This window comes from Erigeron canadensis, unplaced genomic scaffold, assembly GCF_010389155.1.
Source record: "Erigeron canadensis isolate Cc75 unplaced genomic scaffold, C_canadensis_v1 Conyza_canadensis_unscaffolded:145, whole genome shotgun sequence".
NCBI lineage: Eukaryota > Viridiplantae > Streptophyta > Magnoliopsida > Asterales > Asteraceae > Erigeron > Erigeron canadensis.
In genome coordinates, this window is record NW_025215543.1 from 1 (window position 1) to 21,129 (window position 21,129).

Genomic DNA, 21,129 nt, shown 5'->3' on the forward strand with positions numbered 1-21,129 from the left:
GTGACATTTTAGTTTTTTGTCACATGGATTTTTAATGAGCTGTTATTTTCTTCATTTAAATTGTTATATTTTTGTCACTATGTATGATCTTAATCATCAATTTTAATCATAATCCTAATCCTATCATTAACAATTATTTTTCCATTTCTATATAAGTACAAAATTATATACATTATACTACGTTTTTTATAAATTCAATGATATTATATTTTATCAATAAGATTATTTTTATAATATTTATTCTTTTGAAAAATATTTATTATATTATGTTTAATAATTTATATCCTAGAAGATTTTTATGTTTATAAATATTTTATGTTTTATTAATCATGCTTCTACATATTTGGCGTATATCATATATTTTATAAACTAATAATTTTGTTTGTATCCGACGTAATCTGACAGTTTTTTATATTATCATAAATTATGAATAATAATGTAACTACCAGTAATATTATTTTTTAATTTATGTTTACAGTTGTTAGGTCGAAAATCGACTAAGTATAATTTGTTCAAAATAGTTGAAGCTCAGTAAAGAAAGCTTGCTCAGGATTCTGAAGTCATTCAGGATATAGCTCACTGAAGCTTCACTTCAGATTCAGAATCAACCAACACTGAAGACGTTCGACGAAAGTCAAGACTGAAGACTGAGGAAGAAGATCATCTCAGAAGCAGAGCTCAGAGAAGATCTTACTGAAGTTGAATCTGAAGAGGCTCAGTGAAAAGTACTTACAACCTTTTTCACTGATTACGAGGAAAGTCTTTTTGCAGCTTTAACTACCTTTACCCGGTTAATTACTATCAACATGGGATTGTGAAAGTTTAGCAAAAAGTTTGGAATAAATATGTCATGTCACATCAAGAAACTGACATACTTTACCTTAAACAAGCGTGTTATGGATTTGTCCTACAAATCCATCCAACCATATTTAGTACGGCTTTTTGCCATGTCATCAAGACATGCTTTGCCTATAATATAGACTTCTCACACTTGCAATTTGCTTGGAACTTGGCAATTGCAACGTGTGACATCTCTAAGTATTCTTACGAGTAATTCCTCGTTACATAGATCATTTGTATTCTGGGTTGTTTAGATACTTTCACAAGTGTGATTATCTTTGTTCCGCAACAACTCTTGTATTTTGTTTATTAGAAATAAAATAAAATACATTGAAAAATACATCTTGACTCATTGCCATAATACTTGATTATATTAGTAATTTATTTAGTTTCAAGCAACCATACTAGATTACTCTTATCCATTATCTGGATCGTAATCTAATAGTCCCATCTAGTTTCGATTACTTGCCATCGGTTACTTGATAATTGTGATTATTATTGTCTAACCTTATATCTTGTTATATCTTGATTTTGTGTGCATCTTGTTAGGTGGACTCACATTTGGTATCAGAGCTTCCCAGGTTAACATTAAGTTGTTATACCTGTTTGATCCTACAAGATGTCTGGAATCGAACAACCAACACCCTAACCCAAATGTCAATATGAATCAAAATCCACCACCTCCACCACCAGCTCAACCCAGTGTTCATGTTCACTTTCCAAATAATCCGTACCAAAATTTAGACACATCATTACTTGGAAGCATGTATGCTCAGTACATCGCTGGTGTTGAAAGACACTTAACCACCTTCTTTTGTTGAAGGTCCTTATGTTCCCATGAATGCTTCAACTGTTGTTTTTAATCAAGATGGAACCCCTAGGTTAACACCCAAAGAGAAAGATCATTGGTCAGAAGAGATCATCGTTTGGCTGACCTACATTCTAAGTTACAAAACATGATTCTCTTTGCTGTTCCAGAAAGTTTAAAACCTACTCTTGTTTTACTTGACAATTCTAAGTTGATGTGGGAAGAATTGCTAACACAATTTGAAGGAACAAAGGAAACTGTCACCACAAGAAAAGTTTCTTCAAAAAAAATATGAAGCATTTTTTGCATTACCAAATGAGTCTTTAACTGAAACATATCTTAGATTTACAATTTGGTCAATCAATTAAAAGCTCTTGGTGTCACAAAGACAAAGAAATTTTGCTTGAAAAATTTTGTGATATTTTACCTTCAAAATGGGAAAATTTGATCATGGTGTTAAGACAAGGAACACTCTTCACAGCCACACTCTGCCTCTCTATATGGTACTTTTAGATTCACTGAGGAAAACAAAGCAGAAAGAGCATGGCTGAGCAAGATGCAAAGAATCATTCATCTACCAAGTCAGCTCTGGTTCATTATTCTGAACCTCAAGACACTGCCCTACTATCTTCTGAGAGTGATCAATCTGACTCAGTGAAGAAGATAGTAGCTGAATTGATGAAAGTTGGTATTTCTGATTATGCATCACATGAATGTGATGAGATGATGATGATCTAATTGCTATGTTTGCCAAACTTTAATCGTTTTAAGCTTAAAACAAAAGAAATGGCAAACAATTTTCATCAAACAACGCTGTTGATAAGTCCAATCTTGAATGTTTTAAATGTGGAAAGAAAGGACATTTTATGAAGGAATGTAGATCATCACAACCTTCCTCATCACACACTGCTCCTAACCACTCTATCTTTCAGAAGCCAGATGATGGGTACAAAGCTAAGTACAAAAAGCTTAAAGCCCACATGGCAATGATGGCACAGAGAGAATCCAACAAAAATAGCTGCATGGTAGCCAATACTGAAAAATGGGAGGATTCTGATGAGTCATCTGATGATGAAAAGTAAGGGATATGTTTCATGGCTCGTGAAGATCAAATTCATGTTGTTAAATCTGATGTGGAATCGGTCGTTGGGTGGATATTATTGTAACAACCGTACTTTTAATATTATATATGTGCTAGTTAGGTTGTCTACGTTCCCGCAAGCCATAGTTATACTTGAAGCTAGTAGGTAATGCCCCAAATTAGTAATCTAAGCTATTGATAATTCTATTCAATTTAATAAAATACGATTGAACAAAACCTTAATGATCAATCAAGTTATAATTAATAAAGCGAGTCTCACAAGTTGAGATAACAATTAGAAATCCTTATAAATATCCCAACAAATTGTACCATCAATCCAACTAAATAATATTTGGTCACAAGAAATGTCATGAACAACTTAAAATATTTATAACTCATAAAGCATATAAAAGTGTTTAAAAATCTCTAAGTGTATATATATATGCTTAAAATAAATACAAGAATGCAACTAATAAGCCATGTAACAAATTTAAAACACAAAAATGTATACATACATACACATATACATGACACCACATAGACATATGCTAGGATAAGCATGCATTTATTTACAACTAAACTTACTTACACTTATAAAACAAACACAAATATATATACATACAACAAATATACTTACACAACTTTTAAAAAAAAAAATAAAAAAGGGGAAAAACCCTTGATACCCCATGTGGCCGTCCCCCCCCCCCCCCCCCCCCCTCATCACACCACTACATCACCTATTTTGAAATATACTGCTTCACTCTTTGTCTTGGAACTTCCACTTTTCACACACACTTCACATACATCATTTTCTCCCAAGAAAAACTCTCCATACTCTTCCTTTCTCTCTCAAAAACGGCAGCCATCAAAACAGCAAGAACAAAGCAAAACTCCAACTTAAACTTATACTAATAATAAGGGTTTAGGCTAGATTAATAAAGGGTTGATTCAAGCATAGTTTAAGGGTTGTATTAGGGCTTGAATAGGGTTTGTTGGAGGCCATATTAGTCACGAAAATCTGCCCTTTTTCCATCTCCAAAGTGTTCTTCAAGGGTATAATCTTCATCTCTTTACTTGCTTAATCTTGTTTAGTTCATATTAAAAAGGTTTCATCGAAAGATCCTTTATGTTTTCTTTATGAATCTTCTTTCCTTTCAATATACACTTAATGAGGGCAAAGTTGATATGGTTTTTCTCCTCATGCTCATGCATGTTGAATCTATGAAGAAAGTCCAATGATTCGACTAGTTTAAGACCCAAAAGTGTGGTTGTGTATTTATAGTCTTAGATATGATTTTCCTTTGAAAAATGGTTATATTCATACATATTATGAAGGTAATATTTCTGGAAATATTTATAAAAATATAGATTTTATTGATAAAGTGTTGGATCTATGAAAGTTAGCATCAAAAAGGTGGATATGTGTTGATTAGTTGTAAAGTAACTTTTTATATAAAAGATGAACATATTTTATATAATGTTTATGTATATTTCTGGAAAATTTCATAAAAATACATTTTTATGTTGATGGATTGTTGTTGGATAAAGATTTGTTGTTAAAATGATGAGATGATTACATGCATGCTAGATTTAAGAAAGTTGGATTGTTGTTTGGATTATGAGGTGAAGCTAGACTTGTGTCAACTGAAAAATAGGTTAAAAGTCATGCAAATATTCTGGAAAAATTCACAAAATATCAATTATATAAAGCTTGGGTCAAAACAAGTTAAAATATGCTTGAAATCGAAAACCGAAAGCTTGTTAAAATGCATTTTGAGCACACACATGCACCATAACTTTATGACCATGAAAATGTGATGAACATACTGGAAATACGACATATTAAAAGTATAAAACTCAATTCATTTGATGCATGGCAAGAATAAGCTCAAAAACCGTCTTTTCGGGTCAAATAATCACTAACCGAAAGCACTAAATTGCACATATCACACCACCACCACCATCACGACTTGAACCACCAAATATGATGAACTTACTGTGAATGTTGAATTTAGGATGAAAATCCATTTTGAAGTACCTTAATAGCCTAAGAAATGAGGCTAAAATCACTATTTCGGTAAACGATTTTCAATTATAAAATCCTCAATTTAAGCAAGACACAAGAGAGGTTGAATGGTTACAGATTTTTATTGATAAAAGGTGCCTAAAAAGGGCTGGAATTTTTGGACTAAAACTCTTGTGGTGATTTGTAAGGATTTATGATGAATTAAAATGGTAATTAAAGATATATAAATCAATAAATAAATTATATAAACCATGAATCTGATCAAAGCCACTTAACCAATGATAAAAGTGACCAAAACCTACTGGGGAAAATAACTACAAGCAAGGGAGCAAGAACTATACAATTTAAAAGTAAATTATTAAGTAAAAGTCACTAATTAATCATTATGATTAAATAAATAGAAATAAGGCACAAATAAATATAAGAATCACAATGTTACAAATAAAAAGGCTTGAAAATCAGTAGATAATCCATCTATAATTATCTATGAATTTTAGAGGTAATTTAAGGACTTAAAAATAATTATAAGGAATTGTTTAATTAATAAACCAATAAAATAAGTAAATAATTAATTAAATATATAAATTAAAGAAATAATTATAAATCAGTAACATATATCAATATTAATATTATGAGAACACAAATGTCAAATATGGGTATTAAACAAAGCATGCAATGGAAATATATATAAAACGAAGTTAAACTACCGAAATTCCAATAACCGAACAAAATCGTATGAATGACCTTTACTACCAAATGTCTTCCAACCAAATGAGGCGAACAACATAATGTACTTGAATTCCATAATTTAAACAACAACCAAAGTTGGGCAAGTCTACTAGCATACATCTCATGATCTAGTTTACTAGTCATGTACACACACTTACGTTGTGCATATTTCGAATACCATGGTTTAGGCTTGCTTGAGGAAAGACACCACTAGCCAGAGATCTCGCTTTTGATCAGCCCTCTTTCACTCTCAATTCAAGTGAGTCATAGCCCCCTTTCAAACTATTTTATGTGTTTTAACTATCGGGGTGAAAAGCATGATATATAAGCTAAATTGCTTTTATTATTACAATATATGAAATGATTCTTGATATTATGATTATGAAATGAAATTGTTTCGTATGTTCATTATGATAAATGATTTATATGATGAGCTTGAGTTCTGTCAAACCGCTTTCTTCGGTTCACTACTATTTACTCCGATTATGGAGGCCTGTAGTTAGTTAGTTGCGCAACTAGGTTTCGTCCACCCACCCAATTGTGTAACGGTGGAAGGTTGGTTGTCTTTGTGACAACCTCCACTTCCAGTCCGACCACGGGTGTTCTAGCTACCTTACTTAGGTCGTCTCCATGGCACGACCCCTTTTTATTATTATTGTTACGGCACTTGATTGACAGCTCGTGCAAGATTTATCTATTTATTATTGGACTTCGAAAAAATGGTAGTAGTAGTGGCTCAAGCATTTACTCATCAAGGTTGATTGAATTATACCCTCGTGGTTATATGATAGAAATTTTACTACGTTGATTATAGTAAGTGGAACATACGCTTTCCAAATGCGACATTGGAGGTATACATGGAAATTTTGGTGACTCTCAAATTTTTGGTTATGATGGATATATATATATACACTTTATGTTGTTAGTTAAAAACCTATGAACTCACTCAACTCTCGTAGTTGACACTTCTTCTTCTTCATGCTTTTCAGGTTAAAGATTTAGGTGCGTAGCGTGGACCACCCTTTTGGACTCTAATATGCTTGTATGGTTGGACGAGTATTGCAAACATTTAATCATTTTAATTATGAATTTGGTTGTGTAATGGATTTGGACGTCATCTTTAATTTGTAATCTTTTGGATTTTGAATGTCATTTGAAAACTTGAGTTGATGTTTTATATTTAAATCTTTTGTACCATGTCGTTCTGTGGCATCTCGTGTTTCCGCCTTAGTCGGGGTGTTACAGAAAAATGGTATCAAGAGCCAAGGTTATAGAGAATTTTTGCTATAACCTACGTATTTTCAAAACGAGTCGAATATTTCTTAAACAATTGAGTTGATCATAAAGTATTCTTGTTTTACTTATGCATAGCCTGATCAACTATGCCTAATTAAAAATTTAATATGGAATGATCGAAATAGTTGTTTAAGGAATATTCAAAAAGGAGTCTTTTGAAAATAAAGCTTTAAAACGATTCTTGGTGCAAAAGATACATAACCAAATCCAATGGTTGCATTACTTATTAGAACCCTTAGTTAATACCCCCACTTGGCTAGCATTACTTTGCCTATTTAGACATAATGCACAAGTTAAATTCTAGTCATTTCGTTGATTCTAAATGGTCGTGTGGGTCATGAGTGTCGAGTTGGTCGTTGATAGTCTTACTAATTATTGTTGGGTACGTCGGTGGTGGATGTTCATAATGTTGTTCGGTTGTCAAGCTTGTGAGTCGTAGGTCGAATTGGTTGGTTGTCGTCAAATGATTAAGGTCGTCTCGGTCCGTCAAGTCGTCTTGCTGTCCGCAAATGGTCACATGGGTCGTCAATGGTCAAGTCGGTTGCAAATGGTCGTCTAAGCGTCAAGTGGAGTCGTCATCTTATGCTTTATGTGACTTGTGTAGGAATATTATGTCGCAAAGGAGTGAAGCCTCAAGAAACTCCAATCAAGTAAGGGACATTTATGCATTCGTGGACATGGTCAGGGAGAGGCGACAAGAACAAGAAGAAAGCGAGGAGACGGAGCCCACAATGGACTCCCAACAGCCCCCACAACGAGAGGAGGAGGAGGAGTCCGAGCCCACGGAAGACCCATCAAATGGTGGTGGTGCTAGAAGCGTTGCTTCTAGCCAACCGGTACGTCGTTTGCCTACTCCACCACGGCCACCATCAGCCCCTAGAGCTCCCACACCGCCGAGACAAAATGCGGCCATGAATGTAAGCGATGGACGCTTCCCAACTCACGACCCATACTTCCATCCACGCCTCCCCCGCGATCATCCTTATCACCTTGGGCCAAGACTAGGAGAAAACCCCCACCGTCCTGTCTATGGAATACCCCCTCCACATCCCATGGGTATGACTCGGGAGGAAAGGGAACGAGTGTGGGACATAGCCGGTGGGCTAAGGGATGCCCGAGTGAGGGTTCGACATCAAGAAGTCATGATGGAAAGAACCTTGGAGCCATGAGGCGAATGGGAGAAGATACCGGCATGGTAATAGATGGAGTGCGCCGGATTTATGAAGTGATATTCATAATGGGATGTATTCTTGCAGCGGTGTGTTCCATTGTGGTAGTTCTTGTGCTTAGGAAATGACCCTAAGGATGTTTTGTTCATGAACTTATTCGGTAGACAATTATTTGTACTTTGTTGTGATTTCCTTGAACTTGTTTGTGATTGTGTGACTACGATCACTTGTTTGTGGGCTTATGGCAATTTTGTAAACTGATGCTGAATCATTGGAATGGAAGCTTGATGCCTTTTTGCTTTTATATGATGTGTTAATCTATGTGTGTTATGGTTATACTTGTTACAAAGTGAAAAGTTACAGCAGGAAATCAGTTCTGACCACTTTTGGTAAAACGGCCATATCTGGAGTTCTATTTGGTCTTTTGACCTGATTCCAATTGGAGATGAAATCTAACTCATGGGGCTACATTTTATATTTTATGAGTTTTGCCCAGTTCGTCCATCTTGGGTCACATTTTTGAGCTTCAAGTTCGTATACAGATTCTGGAAAAATCTGTCAAAAGGCCCAAAAACAAGATGGACATGCTTTAAGCTTACCCAACCACTTGTAATTCATAATGATAAGTAGGTTGTGATTAAAGGAAGGAAAATGAATTTAGGAATATATAGGTATACCTATGCATACAAACGTGGCCTTATTACACTAAGTAACCTAAACGAACACGTGTGAGATCGGAAGTTGTGAGTCGGGTCCATGTCACATAATCCTTTATACAAATGACTAAACTATGTTCTCCTTTGTAGAGACATGGCACCACGAAGGACCGTTGAAGAGACAAGCGCTGAGGCTAGACGCCAAGAGGAAGAAGCTCAACGAAGGGCTGAGTTGGCGACTCTCATATCTCAACAAATCAATGCTGCCATGCCAAACATTGCCACTCAAATCGCTGAGAACGTGACTGCTACCATCAACTTGGCAAGAAGGCAAGAAGGTGGAGGAAACGCCACTGACCGAAATGCTTACAAGACTTTTACGTCTTGCAACCCCAAAGAGTTCTATGGGACGGAGGGTCCCGTTGGGTTACTTACTTGGTTTCAAAGCATGGAGGCAATCCTAAATATCATTGATTGTGCGCCAGCCGACCGCGTCAAGTTTGCGGCAAGTAAGCTCCAGGGGAGGGCACTCACATGGTGGAACCTCCAAGTCACCACGAGGGGTGCCGCCACGATGAATGCTTTGACCTGGGAGCAGCTCAAGGAGGAATTGAAAAGGGAGTATTGCCCTAGACCTGCCGTCCAAAAGCTGGAAATTGAGTTTTGGAACCATGCCATGAAAGGAATGGAGTTAGAGACATATGCGATTCGTTTTCACGAGTTGTGTGTGCTGGTACCTGATATGGTGACTACTGAAGCCAAGAAAGTTGAGAGGTATATTTACGGATTGGTACCGGAAGTAAGATTGATGGTCACGGCAGCAAACCCCACCACACTGGAAGAAGCAATAAGTTTGTCAACAAGATTGGTTAATGACTTGGTCAGGACTGGGAAATACTCGCGAGGCGAGTCAAGTTCAAGGCAAGGAGGAGGAAGCCGATTTGGTGATCGTAAGGGGAATGGGCCTGATAAAAGGCAAAAGATTGTAAGGAATTATGGAATCACCAATGGTGCGGCACAAAGATGTAACCGATGTGGCAACACCCATCAGGGGGAATGTAGGCTATGCTCGATTTGCCGCTCATTTGGACACCTTGCTGCCACTTGCCGTAGGGGAACAAGAGTTGGAGGAAACCGGGGAACTTGTCATGAATGTGGAAGCACGGAGCATTGGAGGAATGCTTGTCCTAGGTTGGGACGAGCTCAAGGCAATCGAGGGAATGGAAATGGAAACCGTGGCAACTATAGGAATGTTGGAAATCGTGGGAACCAAGCAAACCGAGGCAATAATGGGAATCAAGTGAACCGAGGTAATGGAGGAAATCAAGCAAACAATGGGAATCAAGGAATCAATGCCAACCAGAATCGTGGGAACCAAGGAGGTCAAGCTAGAGGACGCGTGTATGCCATGGGTGCGAATGAGGCACGTGATGACCCAAATGTCATCGTAGGTACGTTTCCATTAAATAATGTTTATGCCTCTATGCTATTTGATTCTGGAGCCGAAAGAAGTTTTATTTCTTTTGAATTTAAGGAAATGATTGGTAAGAAACCTAGTGAGCTTGATGAAACTTACTATATCGAATATGCTAATGGAAACGAGTATAAGGCCAAGGAAATTATTTTTGATTGTATGTTGACTTTAGACGAGGAGGATTATAGTATAGACTTGATTCCCATTGAGATAGGAAGTTTTGATGTGATAGTAGGAATGGATTGGTTGTCTAAGATGCGTGCAGAAATACTTTGCCATGAAAAGGTCATTAAAATTCCCTTAGATAATGATGAGGTGCTTATAATACAAGGCCATAGGGCGGGGGTCCAAACCAAGATAGTGTCATCTATGAAAGTAAGGAAATATTTACGTAAGGAATATCACACATACTTGGCACAAGTAGTGGATAAGCAAGTAAAAAGTAAGGACCCTCATAAGGTCATGGTGGTTAGGGACTTTCTAGATGTGTTCCCTGACGAACTACCTGGACTCCCACCCACGAGGCAGGTGGAGTTTATGATTGATTTAGTTCCCGGGGCAGCCCCCGTAGCTAAAGCACCGTACAGGTTAGCGCCCTCCGAGATGCGAGAACTTTCTGAGCAATTGCAAGAATTGCTTGATAAAGGCTTAATCCAACCTAGTTCTTCGCCATGGGGTGCTCCAATTCTTTTTGTCAAAAAGAAAGATGGATCTCTGAGGATGTGCATAGACTATAGGGAGTTGAATAAGCTGACGATCAAGAATAGGTATCCGCTGCCACGAATAGACGATTTGTTCGATCAACTTCAAGGAGCGTCGCATTTCTCGAAAATCGATCTTAGATCCGGCTATCATCAGTTGAGGGTACGAGAAGAAGATGTACCTAAAACGGCTTTCAGAACGCGCTATGGGCATTACGAGTTTCTGGTGATGCCATTTGGTCTCACAAATGCGCCCGCCGTTTTCATGGATCTAATGAACCGAATTTGTAGGCCATACTTGGACAAATTCGTCATAGTATTCATTGATGATATTTTGATATATTCTCGTAGTAAGGATGAACATGAGAAGCATTTAAGAATAATATTGCAATTACTTAGAGACGAGAAGTTGTATGCTAAGTTTTCTAAGTGTGAATTTTGGCTCCGCCAAGTTCAATTCCTTGGACATCTCGTAGACGAAAAAGGAATTCACGTCGACCCATCTAAGATAGAGGCGATTAAGAAGTGGGAGGCACCAAAGACGCCAACGGAAGTGCGTAGCTTCCTAGGATTGGCAGGTTATTATCGAAGATTCATCCAAGGATTCTCTAAAATTGCGGTACCTCTGACCCAATTGACCCAAAAGTCAAGAGAATTCATATGGGGTGAAGATCAAGAGCAAGCGTTCCAAACGCTTAAGAACATGTTGTGTGAAGCACCCATACTAGCGTTGCCGGATGGAATGGAAGGATTTGTGGTATATTGTGATGCGTCGAATAAAGGACTTGGATGCGTGCTTATGCAAAGAGACAAGGTCATTGCCTACGCGTCTAGACAATTGAAGCCACATGAGAAAAATTATTCGACACACGATCTGGAGTTAGGAGCCGTAGTATTCGCCTTGAAGATATGGCGACATTATCTCTATGGCACTAAATGCACCATATTCACCGACCACAAAAGCTTGCAACACATCTTTGATCAAAAGATGTTGAATATGAGGCAAAGGAGATGGATGGAGCTGCTGAATGACTATGAATGTGAAATCAAGTACCATCCGGGGAAGGCAAACGTCGTTGCCGATGCACTTAGTAGGAAGGTGAATACTAAGGTGCCAAGGGCAAGAATCAGCTACTTACAAGTAAGAATGTCTCTAAGAGATCGTTTCTTAGGAGACCAAGCAAAGGCCTTTGAAGGGAAGAACATTAAGGATGAAGCCTTGTGCGGTATGGAAATGAGGTTTGACAAGGATGATGAAGGAATCTTATACTTCAAGGGAAGAGCTTGGGTACCGAAGGTAAATGGTTTAAGGGATGTACTTATGAATGAGGCTCACAATACGAAATATTCAATTCACCCAGGCGCGGATAAGATGTATCAAGGCCTAAGAAAGGATTTTTGGTGGCCTGGAATGAAAGGGGACGTAGCCCGATATGTGAGCCGATGCATGACTTGTGCGATGGTCAAAGCTGAGCACCAAAAGCCATCTGGTCTTTTAAAGCAGCCAGAGATTCCCGAATGGAAGTGGGAGCAAATAGCAATGGACCTAGTGACAAAATTGCCTCGAACAAAGAAAGGTCATGATGCTATATGGGTGATTGTTGATCGTCTTACGAAATCAGCCCATTTCATCCCCATCAAAGAAGATTGGAACACCGAGCGCCTAGCTCGCTTGTACGTCGAGAAGATTGTAACACTACATGGCGTGCCTTTGTCCATAATATCCGATCGGGATGGTAGATTTACCTCACGTTTTTGGGGTCACGTGCAAGAAGCTATGGGCACAACACTAGCATTAAGCACGGCTTACCACCCTCAAACGGATGGACAAAGTGAGCGAACAATACAAACGTTGGAGGATATGTTAAGAGCCTGTGCATTAGAATTTAATGGAAGCTGGGATGAGCACTTGCCTTATGCTGAATTTACATACAATAATAGCTATCACTCTAGCATACAATGTGCACCGTTTGAAGCTTTATATGGACGCAAGTGTAGGTCTCCGATGTGTTGGATAGAGACGGGCGAAAGAAGTCTAGCTACCGTCGATTTTGTCCAAGAAACAACGGACAAAGTAGCTATCATTAAAGAAAAGCTTAAAGCCGCCAGAGATCGGCAAAAGAGTTATGCGGATCAAAGAAGGAAGCCCCTAGAATTTGAAGTCGGCGACAAAGTGCTCCTAAAGGTGTCGCCATGGAAAGGAACAGTGAGATTTGGTAAGAGAGGAAAGTTAAGTCCTCGATACATTGGGCCATTTGAAATTGTGGCTAGAATAGGCCCCGTGGCCTATAAGTTGAAATTACCCCAAGAAGTGGGAGATGTTCATGACACTTTCCATGTGTCAAATTTAAAGAAATGCGTGGCGGATGATTCGAAAGTAGTTCCACTCGAGGAACTACGAGTGGAAGATAAGCTCCAATTTCGCGAGGAGCCAATAGAAGTTCTTGACCGCGATGAGAAACGCCTTAAGAGGAGCAAGATCCCTATAGTTAAAGTCAGATGGGATACAAAGCGCGGACCCGAATTTACATGGGAGCGCGAGGACTTCATACGTGAGAAATATCCGCACTTACTCCCTAAGCAAACTCAAATTCCGGGACGGAATTCTTCTAAGGGGGTAAGGATGTAACAACCGTACTTTTAATATTATATATGTGCTAGTTAGGTTATCTATGTTCCCGCAAGCCATAGTTATACTTGAAGCTAGTAGGTAATGCCCCAAATTAGTAATCTAAAGCTAATAATATGTATAAGAATTTCCTAACGAAAATACCTCGGAACGAAAATTTTTAGAGGTGATCAATCGATACGATAATAACAACTTAAGACTCCCAAATTGAGATACCAATCAAAAATTCCTATGGAATGCCCAACAAATCAAAAATAAAACCAAATCAAGAAGATATGATCATGATAAATAAAATTTTCAACTAAAAATATAATTGGAAGAATTATGTACGTAAAAGCGTCGAAAACTTAATAAGTAAGCATATAAGCTTAAAAATTAATACAAATCTACAACCAATGACCTATGTAATCAACTAAAAATACAAAAATATATCCATACACATAAATATACATGACTTATACACATATATACATATTCCTAACTAAAACAACCAAATACTTACATTTAACTAACTAAACACCTACAAAACAAATACAAAATTTACATATACTTACACTTATACTTATACACTAATTTTATACAAAAAAAAAAATAAAAACTCTTCAATATTTCCCCCCCCCCGGCCCCTTTCCCCCCTCTCACACTCCACATTTTGAATATTACTCCTTCCAACTCCCCCTTGAAACTCACACAAAACACACTCTTCACTTTCTACACACACCAACTTTATTTTCTCTCTCAAAAACTCTCCTCTCCTCCTCTCTTCTTCTTGATTTCGGCAGCCACAAAACAAAGGGAAGAACAAAGCTAAACTCATCTAAAAACTTGTTAATAATAAGGGTTTAGATTAGATTAAGCAAGGGTGGTGTTAAGCTAAGGTTTAAGGGTTAATATAAGGTTGAATCAAGGGTTATTTGGTTCAAGAAAGGCCACGATTTTCTGCCATCTTTTCTTCATCTCAAAGTGTTCTTCAAGGGTATATATCTTCATCTCTTTGTTAGATTAATCTTATTCTAGTTCATATTAAAAAGGTTTTATCAAAAGTCCATGTTTTCTTCATGTTTCTCTTGAATATACACTTGGTGAGGGCAAAGTTGATAGGATCCTTCTTTCCATGCTCATGCATGTTGAATCCATGAAGAAAGATCCAAGGATTCAACTAGTTAAAGACCCAAAAGTGTAGTTACATATATATAGCTTTTGATATGATTTTTCCTTTGAAAGATGGATATATTCATACATATTATGAAGTTAATATTTCTGGAAATATTTATAAAAATATAGATTTTATTGATAAAGTGTTGGATCTATGAAAGTTAGCATCAAAAAGGTGGATATGTGTTGATTAGTTGTAAAGTAACTTTTTATATAAAAAGATGAACATATTTTATATAATGTTTATGTATATTTCTGGAAAATTTCATAAAAATACATTTTTATGTTGATGGATTGTTGTTGGATAAAGATTTGTTGTTAAAAATGATGAGATGATTACATGCATGCTAGATTTAAGAAAGTTGGATGGTTGTTTGGACTATGAGGTGAAGCTAGACTTGTGTCAACTGAAAAATAGGTTAAAAGTCATGCAAATATTCTGGAAAAATTCACAAAATATCAATTATATAAAGCTTGGGTCAAAACAAGTTAAAATATGCTTGAAATCGAAAACCGAAAGCTTGTTAAAATGCATTTTGAGCACACACATGCACCATAACTTTATGACCATGAAAATGTGATGAACATACTGGAAATATGACATATTAAAAGTATAAAACTCAATTCATTTGATGCATGGCAAGAATAAGCTCAAAAACCGTCTTTTCGGGTCAAATAATCACTAACCGAAAGCACTAAATTGCACATATCACACCACCACCACCATCACGACTTGAACCACCAAAATATGATGAACTTACTGTGAATGTTGAATTTAGGATGAAAATCCATTTTGAAGTACCTTAATAGCCTAAGAAATGAGGCTAAAATCACTATTTCGGTAAACGATTTTCAATTATAAAATCCTCAATTTAAGCAAGACACAAGAGAGGTTGAATGGTTACAGATTTTTATTGATAAAAGGTGCCTAAAAAGGGCTGGAATTTTTGGACTAAAAATCTTGTGGTGATTTGTAAGGATTTCTATGATTTAATGAATTAAAATGGTAATTAAGAGGTATATAAATTAATAAATAAACTATATAAACCATGAATCTGATCAAAGCCACTTAACCAATGATAAAAGTGACCAAAACCTACTGGGGAAAATAACTACAAGCAAGGGAACAAGAACTATACAATTTAAAAGTAAATTATTAAGTAAAAGTCACTAATTAATCATTATGATTAAATAAATAGAAATAAGGCACAAATAAATATAAGAATCACAATGTTACAAATAAAAAGGCTTGAAAATCAGTAGATAATCCATCTATAATTATCTATGAATTTTAGAGGTAATTTAAGGACTTAAAAATAATTATAAGGAATTGTTTAATTAATAAACCAATAAAATAAGTAAATAAATTAATTAAATAATATTAAATTAAAGAAATAATTATAAATCAGTAACATATATTAACATTAATATTATGAGAACACAAATGTCAAATATGGGTATTAAACAAAGCATGCAATGGAAATATATATAATACAAAGTTAAACTACCGAAATTCCAATAACCGAACAAAATCGTATGAATGACCTTTACTACCAAATGTCTTCCAACCAAATGAGGCGAACAACATAATGTAATTGAATTCCATAATTTAAACGACAACCAAAGTTGGGCAAGTCTACTAGCATACATCTCATGATCTAGTTTACTAGTCATGCGACACACACTTACGTTGTGCATATTTCGAATACCATGGTTTAGGCTTGCTTGAGGAAAGACACCACTAGCCGGAGATCTCACTTTTGATCAGCCCTCTTTCACTCTCAATTCAAGTGAGTCATAGCCCCCTTTCAAACTATTTTATGTGTTTTAACTATCGGGGTGAAAAGCATGATATATAAGCTAAATTGCTTTTATTATTACAAATATATGAAATGATTCTTGATATTATGATTATGAAATGAAATTGTTTCGTATGTTCATTATGATAAATGATTTATATGATGAGCTTGAGTTCTGTCAAACCGCTTTCTTCGGTTCACTACTATTTACTCCGATTATGGAGGCCTGTAGTTAGTTAGTTGCGCAACTAGGTTTCGTCCACCCACCCAATTGTGTAACGGTGGAAGGTTGGTTGTCTTTGTGACAACCTCCACTTCCAGTCCGACCACGGGTGTTCTAGCTACCTTACTTAGGTCGTCTCCATGGCACGACCCTTTTATTATTATTGTTACGGCACTTGATTGACAGCTCGTGCAAGATTTATCTATTTATTATTGGACTTCGAAAAAAATGGTAGTAGTAGTGGCTCAAGCATTTACTCATCAAGGTTGATTGAATTATACCCTCGTGGTTATATGATAGAAATTTTACTACGTTGATTATAGTAAGTGGAACATACGCTTTCCAAATGCGACATTGGAGGTATACATGGAAATTTTGGTGACTCTCAAATTTTGGTTATGATGGATATATATATATACACTTTATGTTGTTAGTTAAAAACCTATGAACTCACTCAACTCTCGTAGTTGACACTTCTTCTTCTTCATGCTTTTCAGGTTAAAGATTTAGGTGCGTAGCGTGGACCACCCTTTTGGACTCTAATATGCTTGTATGGTTGGACGAGTATTGCAAACATTTAATCATTTTAATTATGAATTTGGTTGTGTAATGGATTTGGACGTCATCTTTAATTTGTAATCTTTTGGATTTTGAATGTCATTTGAAAACTTGAGTTGATGTTTTATATTTAAATCTTTTGTACCATGTCGTTCTGTGGCATCTCGTGTTTCCGCCTTAGTCGGGGTGTTACACTTTCTTCGTCCATAACAGCCTCATTGAAAGGCTGAACTGGTGCAGTTTCCTCCTCTCTTAATGATACATTTAAAGGGTCTTTATCCACCACTCTATGCACTTCATCCAATTCCAGTCTTAGCTTAACAACCTTTTCAAACAAATGACCCTTATCATAGAGTAACTTACGCAAAGGTTTCTTTAATAGCTTAAGTTTCTTAACCACCTTAAACATATGGTGCCCCTCCATAGATGTATTCCAAAGATCAGAAACCACTTGTTTAAATTTATCATGATGCACAAGAACATTAGCGAACTTAAATGGTTTAGGTTGGAATTTAGCAGCCATAGGGAAACATAGTATAGCAGGCGCATGATCAGATAAACGATAAGGTTGAAACATAACATGCGCACCTACAAAATCAACAAGAAATTTTTGATTTGCCATGATTCTATCCAATTTCTTCAAGGTTCCAAGCTTCCCTTTTGGTTTCTGATTCCAAGTAAACTGTAACCCGATTTATTCACATCAGAAATTTCAAGTTCTTTGACACAATCCTTAAACTCTCTCATAGAAATATCAACATTTGACGAGCTAACCACTTTATCATTGAGAAATAAAGCAGCATTAAAATCACCAAGTAACACCCAAGGCTTGTCATGGACAAAAGCTTTATGCAAAACCAGGTTATTCCATAAATCACGTCTTTGAATATAGATATTATGTGCATAAACAAACGAGCATAAGACCACCTTTCGATTAGCTTTAAAGATAATCTGTGAATGAATAACCTGATCTGATAAAGACAACACCATTAAATCAGCTATATTAGGATCCCACCCAATGATTATTCTAGAATTCTTGCCACATACATGAGCATTAGAAGTCCAATTCCAATGCGGGAAAACATTACCAAATATCCTATCAAGCTTAGAAGCATAAACATGTGATTCGAGAATAGCAGAGACAGATTATTTATTCTCATTAATTACCTGCCGAACCTCAGTTTGTTTCGGGGAGAAGTTCATACCCTTATATATTCCATGAAGCAATGCTATACATGAGGCATCTCTGAAACGGGGGTGCTTGCCCCCTCAGGATCTGCCGAAACCTTAAAACGTGCCTCAATCTCACGTTTATCAATCACACATTCAATTTCATCATCACTTTCATCTTGTTGATTCCTACTCAAACCAGCAAACGGATCCTCATTAACCTGAGCATGTGATTCATTTTCAGCCAAAACAGAAAACGAATTATGTAGACCGTTGTTTGAACTAGACGAGGCAACATTCTGCTTTGGCGGGACAGCTTTATAAAAAAATGTGGTTTGGGCTTGCTAAGCTTTACTTTTTCGATATGTCTCTCCTGTTGAACAACCTTTCCCTTTTTCTTCTTCCTTGATATCATGGTAAAACCCCCCTCATCTTGAGTAAACTCGACTTGAGTAGTCTGTTTAGGTAATTTAGGACATTGATCACTTTCATGATTAAACACCTTACAAGTAGCACAACGAGGCGGTTTCCATTGATACTCAATTTTGATTACTTGCTTTGTAAAGCCATCGCCAATCATGTTAGGAATTCCCACTATCAATTCGGTTTTAACCTCATTTTCAGCATCCAATTCAATGAGGGCCAGAGCAAAACTACTATGACCCCATGATTCAGAACACATGGAACTCGTGTAATCATCTAAAGCGATTGGTCTACTAATCTTAGTCGCCAACATGCTAAGACCATCTTTAGTAAAAGCACGAGTGGAACATTATGCAACTTAACCCAGACAGGTACCTTTTTCACATCAGATATACTAAAATCCGGAGTCCAAATATTCAAGAATAGAGGCACTGAACGGATTAGTCAAGGTCCAAATTCCAAAACTTTTTCCATTCCTGATTTTTCCTCAAATTCAAAGAAAAACAAACCCGATGAGTTCATCATAATACGCTTACACCCATATTTAGCCCAAGCATTCTTCACATAATTTTCAACAACGGGAAAAGCAAGTCTTTTTCCAAGACAATAACCAACTAAAGTATTATCATATTTGCTATTAGCTGAGATAATAGTCTCTCTTGGAATAAGCAAATTAATACCTTCAATGTTTGAGTCAACCTCTAGGGTGCGAAACTAACCTTCTTCTTTTTACTAAGATCAGACTGAACCACTTTGGCATATGAACTAGGCTTCTCTCTAACCTCCTCTTCCAGATTTTTGGTCTTTCCATCAAAATTAGGTGGATTAACATCACCACCTAAATTAGTTGTTCCATTATTCTCCTCAATTCCTCCCTGTTTCTTCTCGTTTTCATTGCCTACATATTCCTCAATCTTTTCTTTATCAACAAACGAAGAATCCTGATTAATATAATCCTTATTAATCAAGTTGTCGTCCTTCCATGAAAAACGATCACTATTATCTAGGCTAATCACCACCAAAGTTGGCTTTTTCCACATCGGTTACATCAGAACTACTCTTTACATCTCCAGGAGTTTCTGGTGGATAATCACCACCTGGTTTATCCTTGGACGCATCCTTAGGAACACTAGTACTTCCCATTTCACCCACATTAGATGTTTTTGTAGGACTCTTATTCTTAGTATCTCTTTTCTTCTTCTTCCCCGACATCGAATCAACAAAAGCAGGTGGTTGACCAGACCCGCCACCAGTTTTTAATCTGTTAATACGATCAGCAACTTCTTGAAAATCGAAAGAACAATCTCTCTTCATACATGCAACAAACCATGCACACTAAAACCCTAACAGCCACGAATATCAACACAAAAACTAAAAACCCTAAAACTAGCAAAACCCTAATCCATAATGGTACCCCAATTCAGATAGCGTAATGGGTATATCTAGGTATATTCCCGCAGGACCGATTAACCCACAACTCTATCCAATTGAAATAACCACAATGGAAACAAGGTCGGCCGCGAAAAAGGATTGAAAAAAAACCCTAAAAACTGAATAGATCCTAACACATAGATGAAAAGAAGAACACAGAAGCTCTAAATCACACCTATGGAATTGTTTAGATCGAATCAGAATAAGGGTGAAAGTAGGAAACGAAAATCGCCATAGTCGCCTAGCTAGAGAGAGAAATTTAGGGTTATCATGAGAGAAAAAGTATATAAATCGATTAATCGTATATCATACCAAAATCATTCGGTTACCAAAATCATTTCAATATCACCAATTTCAACATCTTTCAAGATATCATATGAGGGACGATACCCAATCCGTATGTTCAAACAATTTCCAGTTATCAACAATATTAATATCAATTTCACTTAGCCACAAGGGCATAATTTAATATCAATTTCATTTAGCCACAAAGGCATAATTTACATAATTTGATGAGTAAATGCTTGAGCCACTACTACTACCATTTTATCAAGTCCAACACTATATATAATTCATTTCATGGCACAAGCTGTCAATCAAGTGCCGTATTAATAATATAGGGTCGTGCCATGGAGACGACCATTTAAATATAAGGTAGCTAGAGCACCACTATGGTTGGATTGGAAGTGAAGATCGTCACAAAGACAACCAACTTCCCCGTTACACTTATGGTTGGGTGAACGAAACTTAGTTGCGCAACTCTCTAACTACAGGCCTCCACTTTCGGAGTAAATAGTAGTGTACCGAAAGAAAACGGGTTGACAGAACTGTAAGTCCCAACTATTACTAGATGGGTGCTGAAGACACCTCTATGTCAATGGTGAGTGTACTTTGCAACACTATCACTTAATCTGACTGACCATTTTTATAGTGAGTAGTGTACCAGGTTAACTGAAATGTT

The 21,129-nt window shown here is 36.6% G+C and overlaps 1 protein-coding gene and 2 long non-coding RNA genes across 3 annotated transcripts; 2 read left to right on the forward strand and 1 right to left on the reverse strand.

Annotated features, from left to right (window-relative positions):
* Nucleotides 1–5,710: 5,710 nt before the first annotated feature.
* On the forward strand, nucleotides 5,711–6,601 carry LOC122584233. Its single transcript, XR_006321486.1, has 2 exons — nucleotides 5,711–5,743; nucleotides 6,474–6,601. It is a non-coding gene; the product is annotated as an uncharacterized LOC122584233 (long non-coding RNA).
* A 9,713-nt stretch (nucleotides 6,602–16,314) lies between these two features.
* LOC122584234 lies at nucleotides 16,315–17,211 on the forward strand. The gene is made up of 2 exons (XR_006321487.1): nucleotides 16,315–16,354; nucleotides 17,084–17,211. It is a non-coding gene; the product is annotated as an uncharacterized LOC122584234 (long non-coding RNA).
* A 572-nt stretch (nucleotides 17,212–17,783) lies between these two features.
* Nucleotides 17,784–19,050, reverse strand: LOC122584236. The gene is made up of 3 exons (XM_043756450.1): nucleotides 18,670–19,050; nucleotides 18,380–18,535; nucleotides 17,784–18,248 (listed from the first exon to the last, which is right to left on the reverse strand). The coding sequence occupies exons 1-3, from the start codon at nucleotides 19,048–19,050 to the stop codon at nucleotides 17,784–17,786; spliced, it is 1,002 nt and encodes a 333-aa protein (XP_043612385.1).
* Between the last annotated feature and the right edge of the window lie 2,079 nt (nucleotides 19,051–21,129).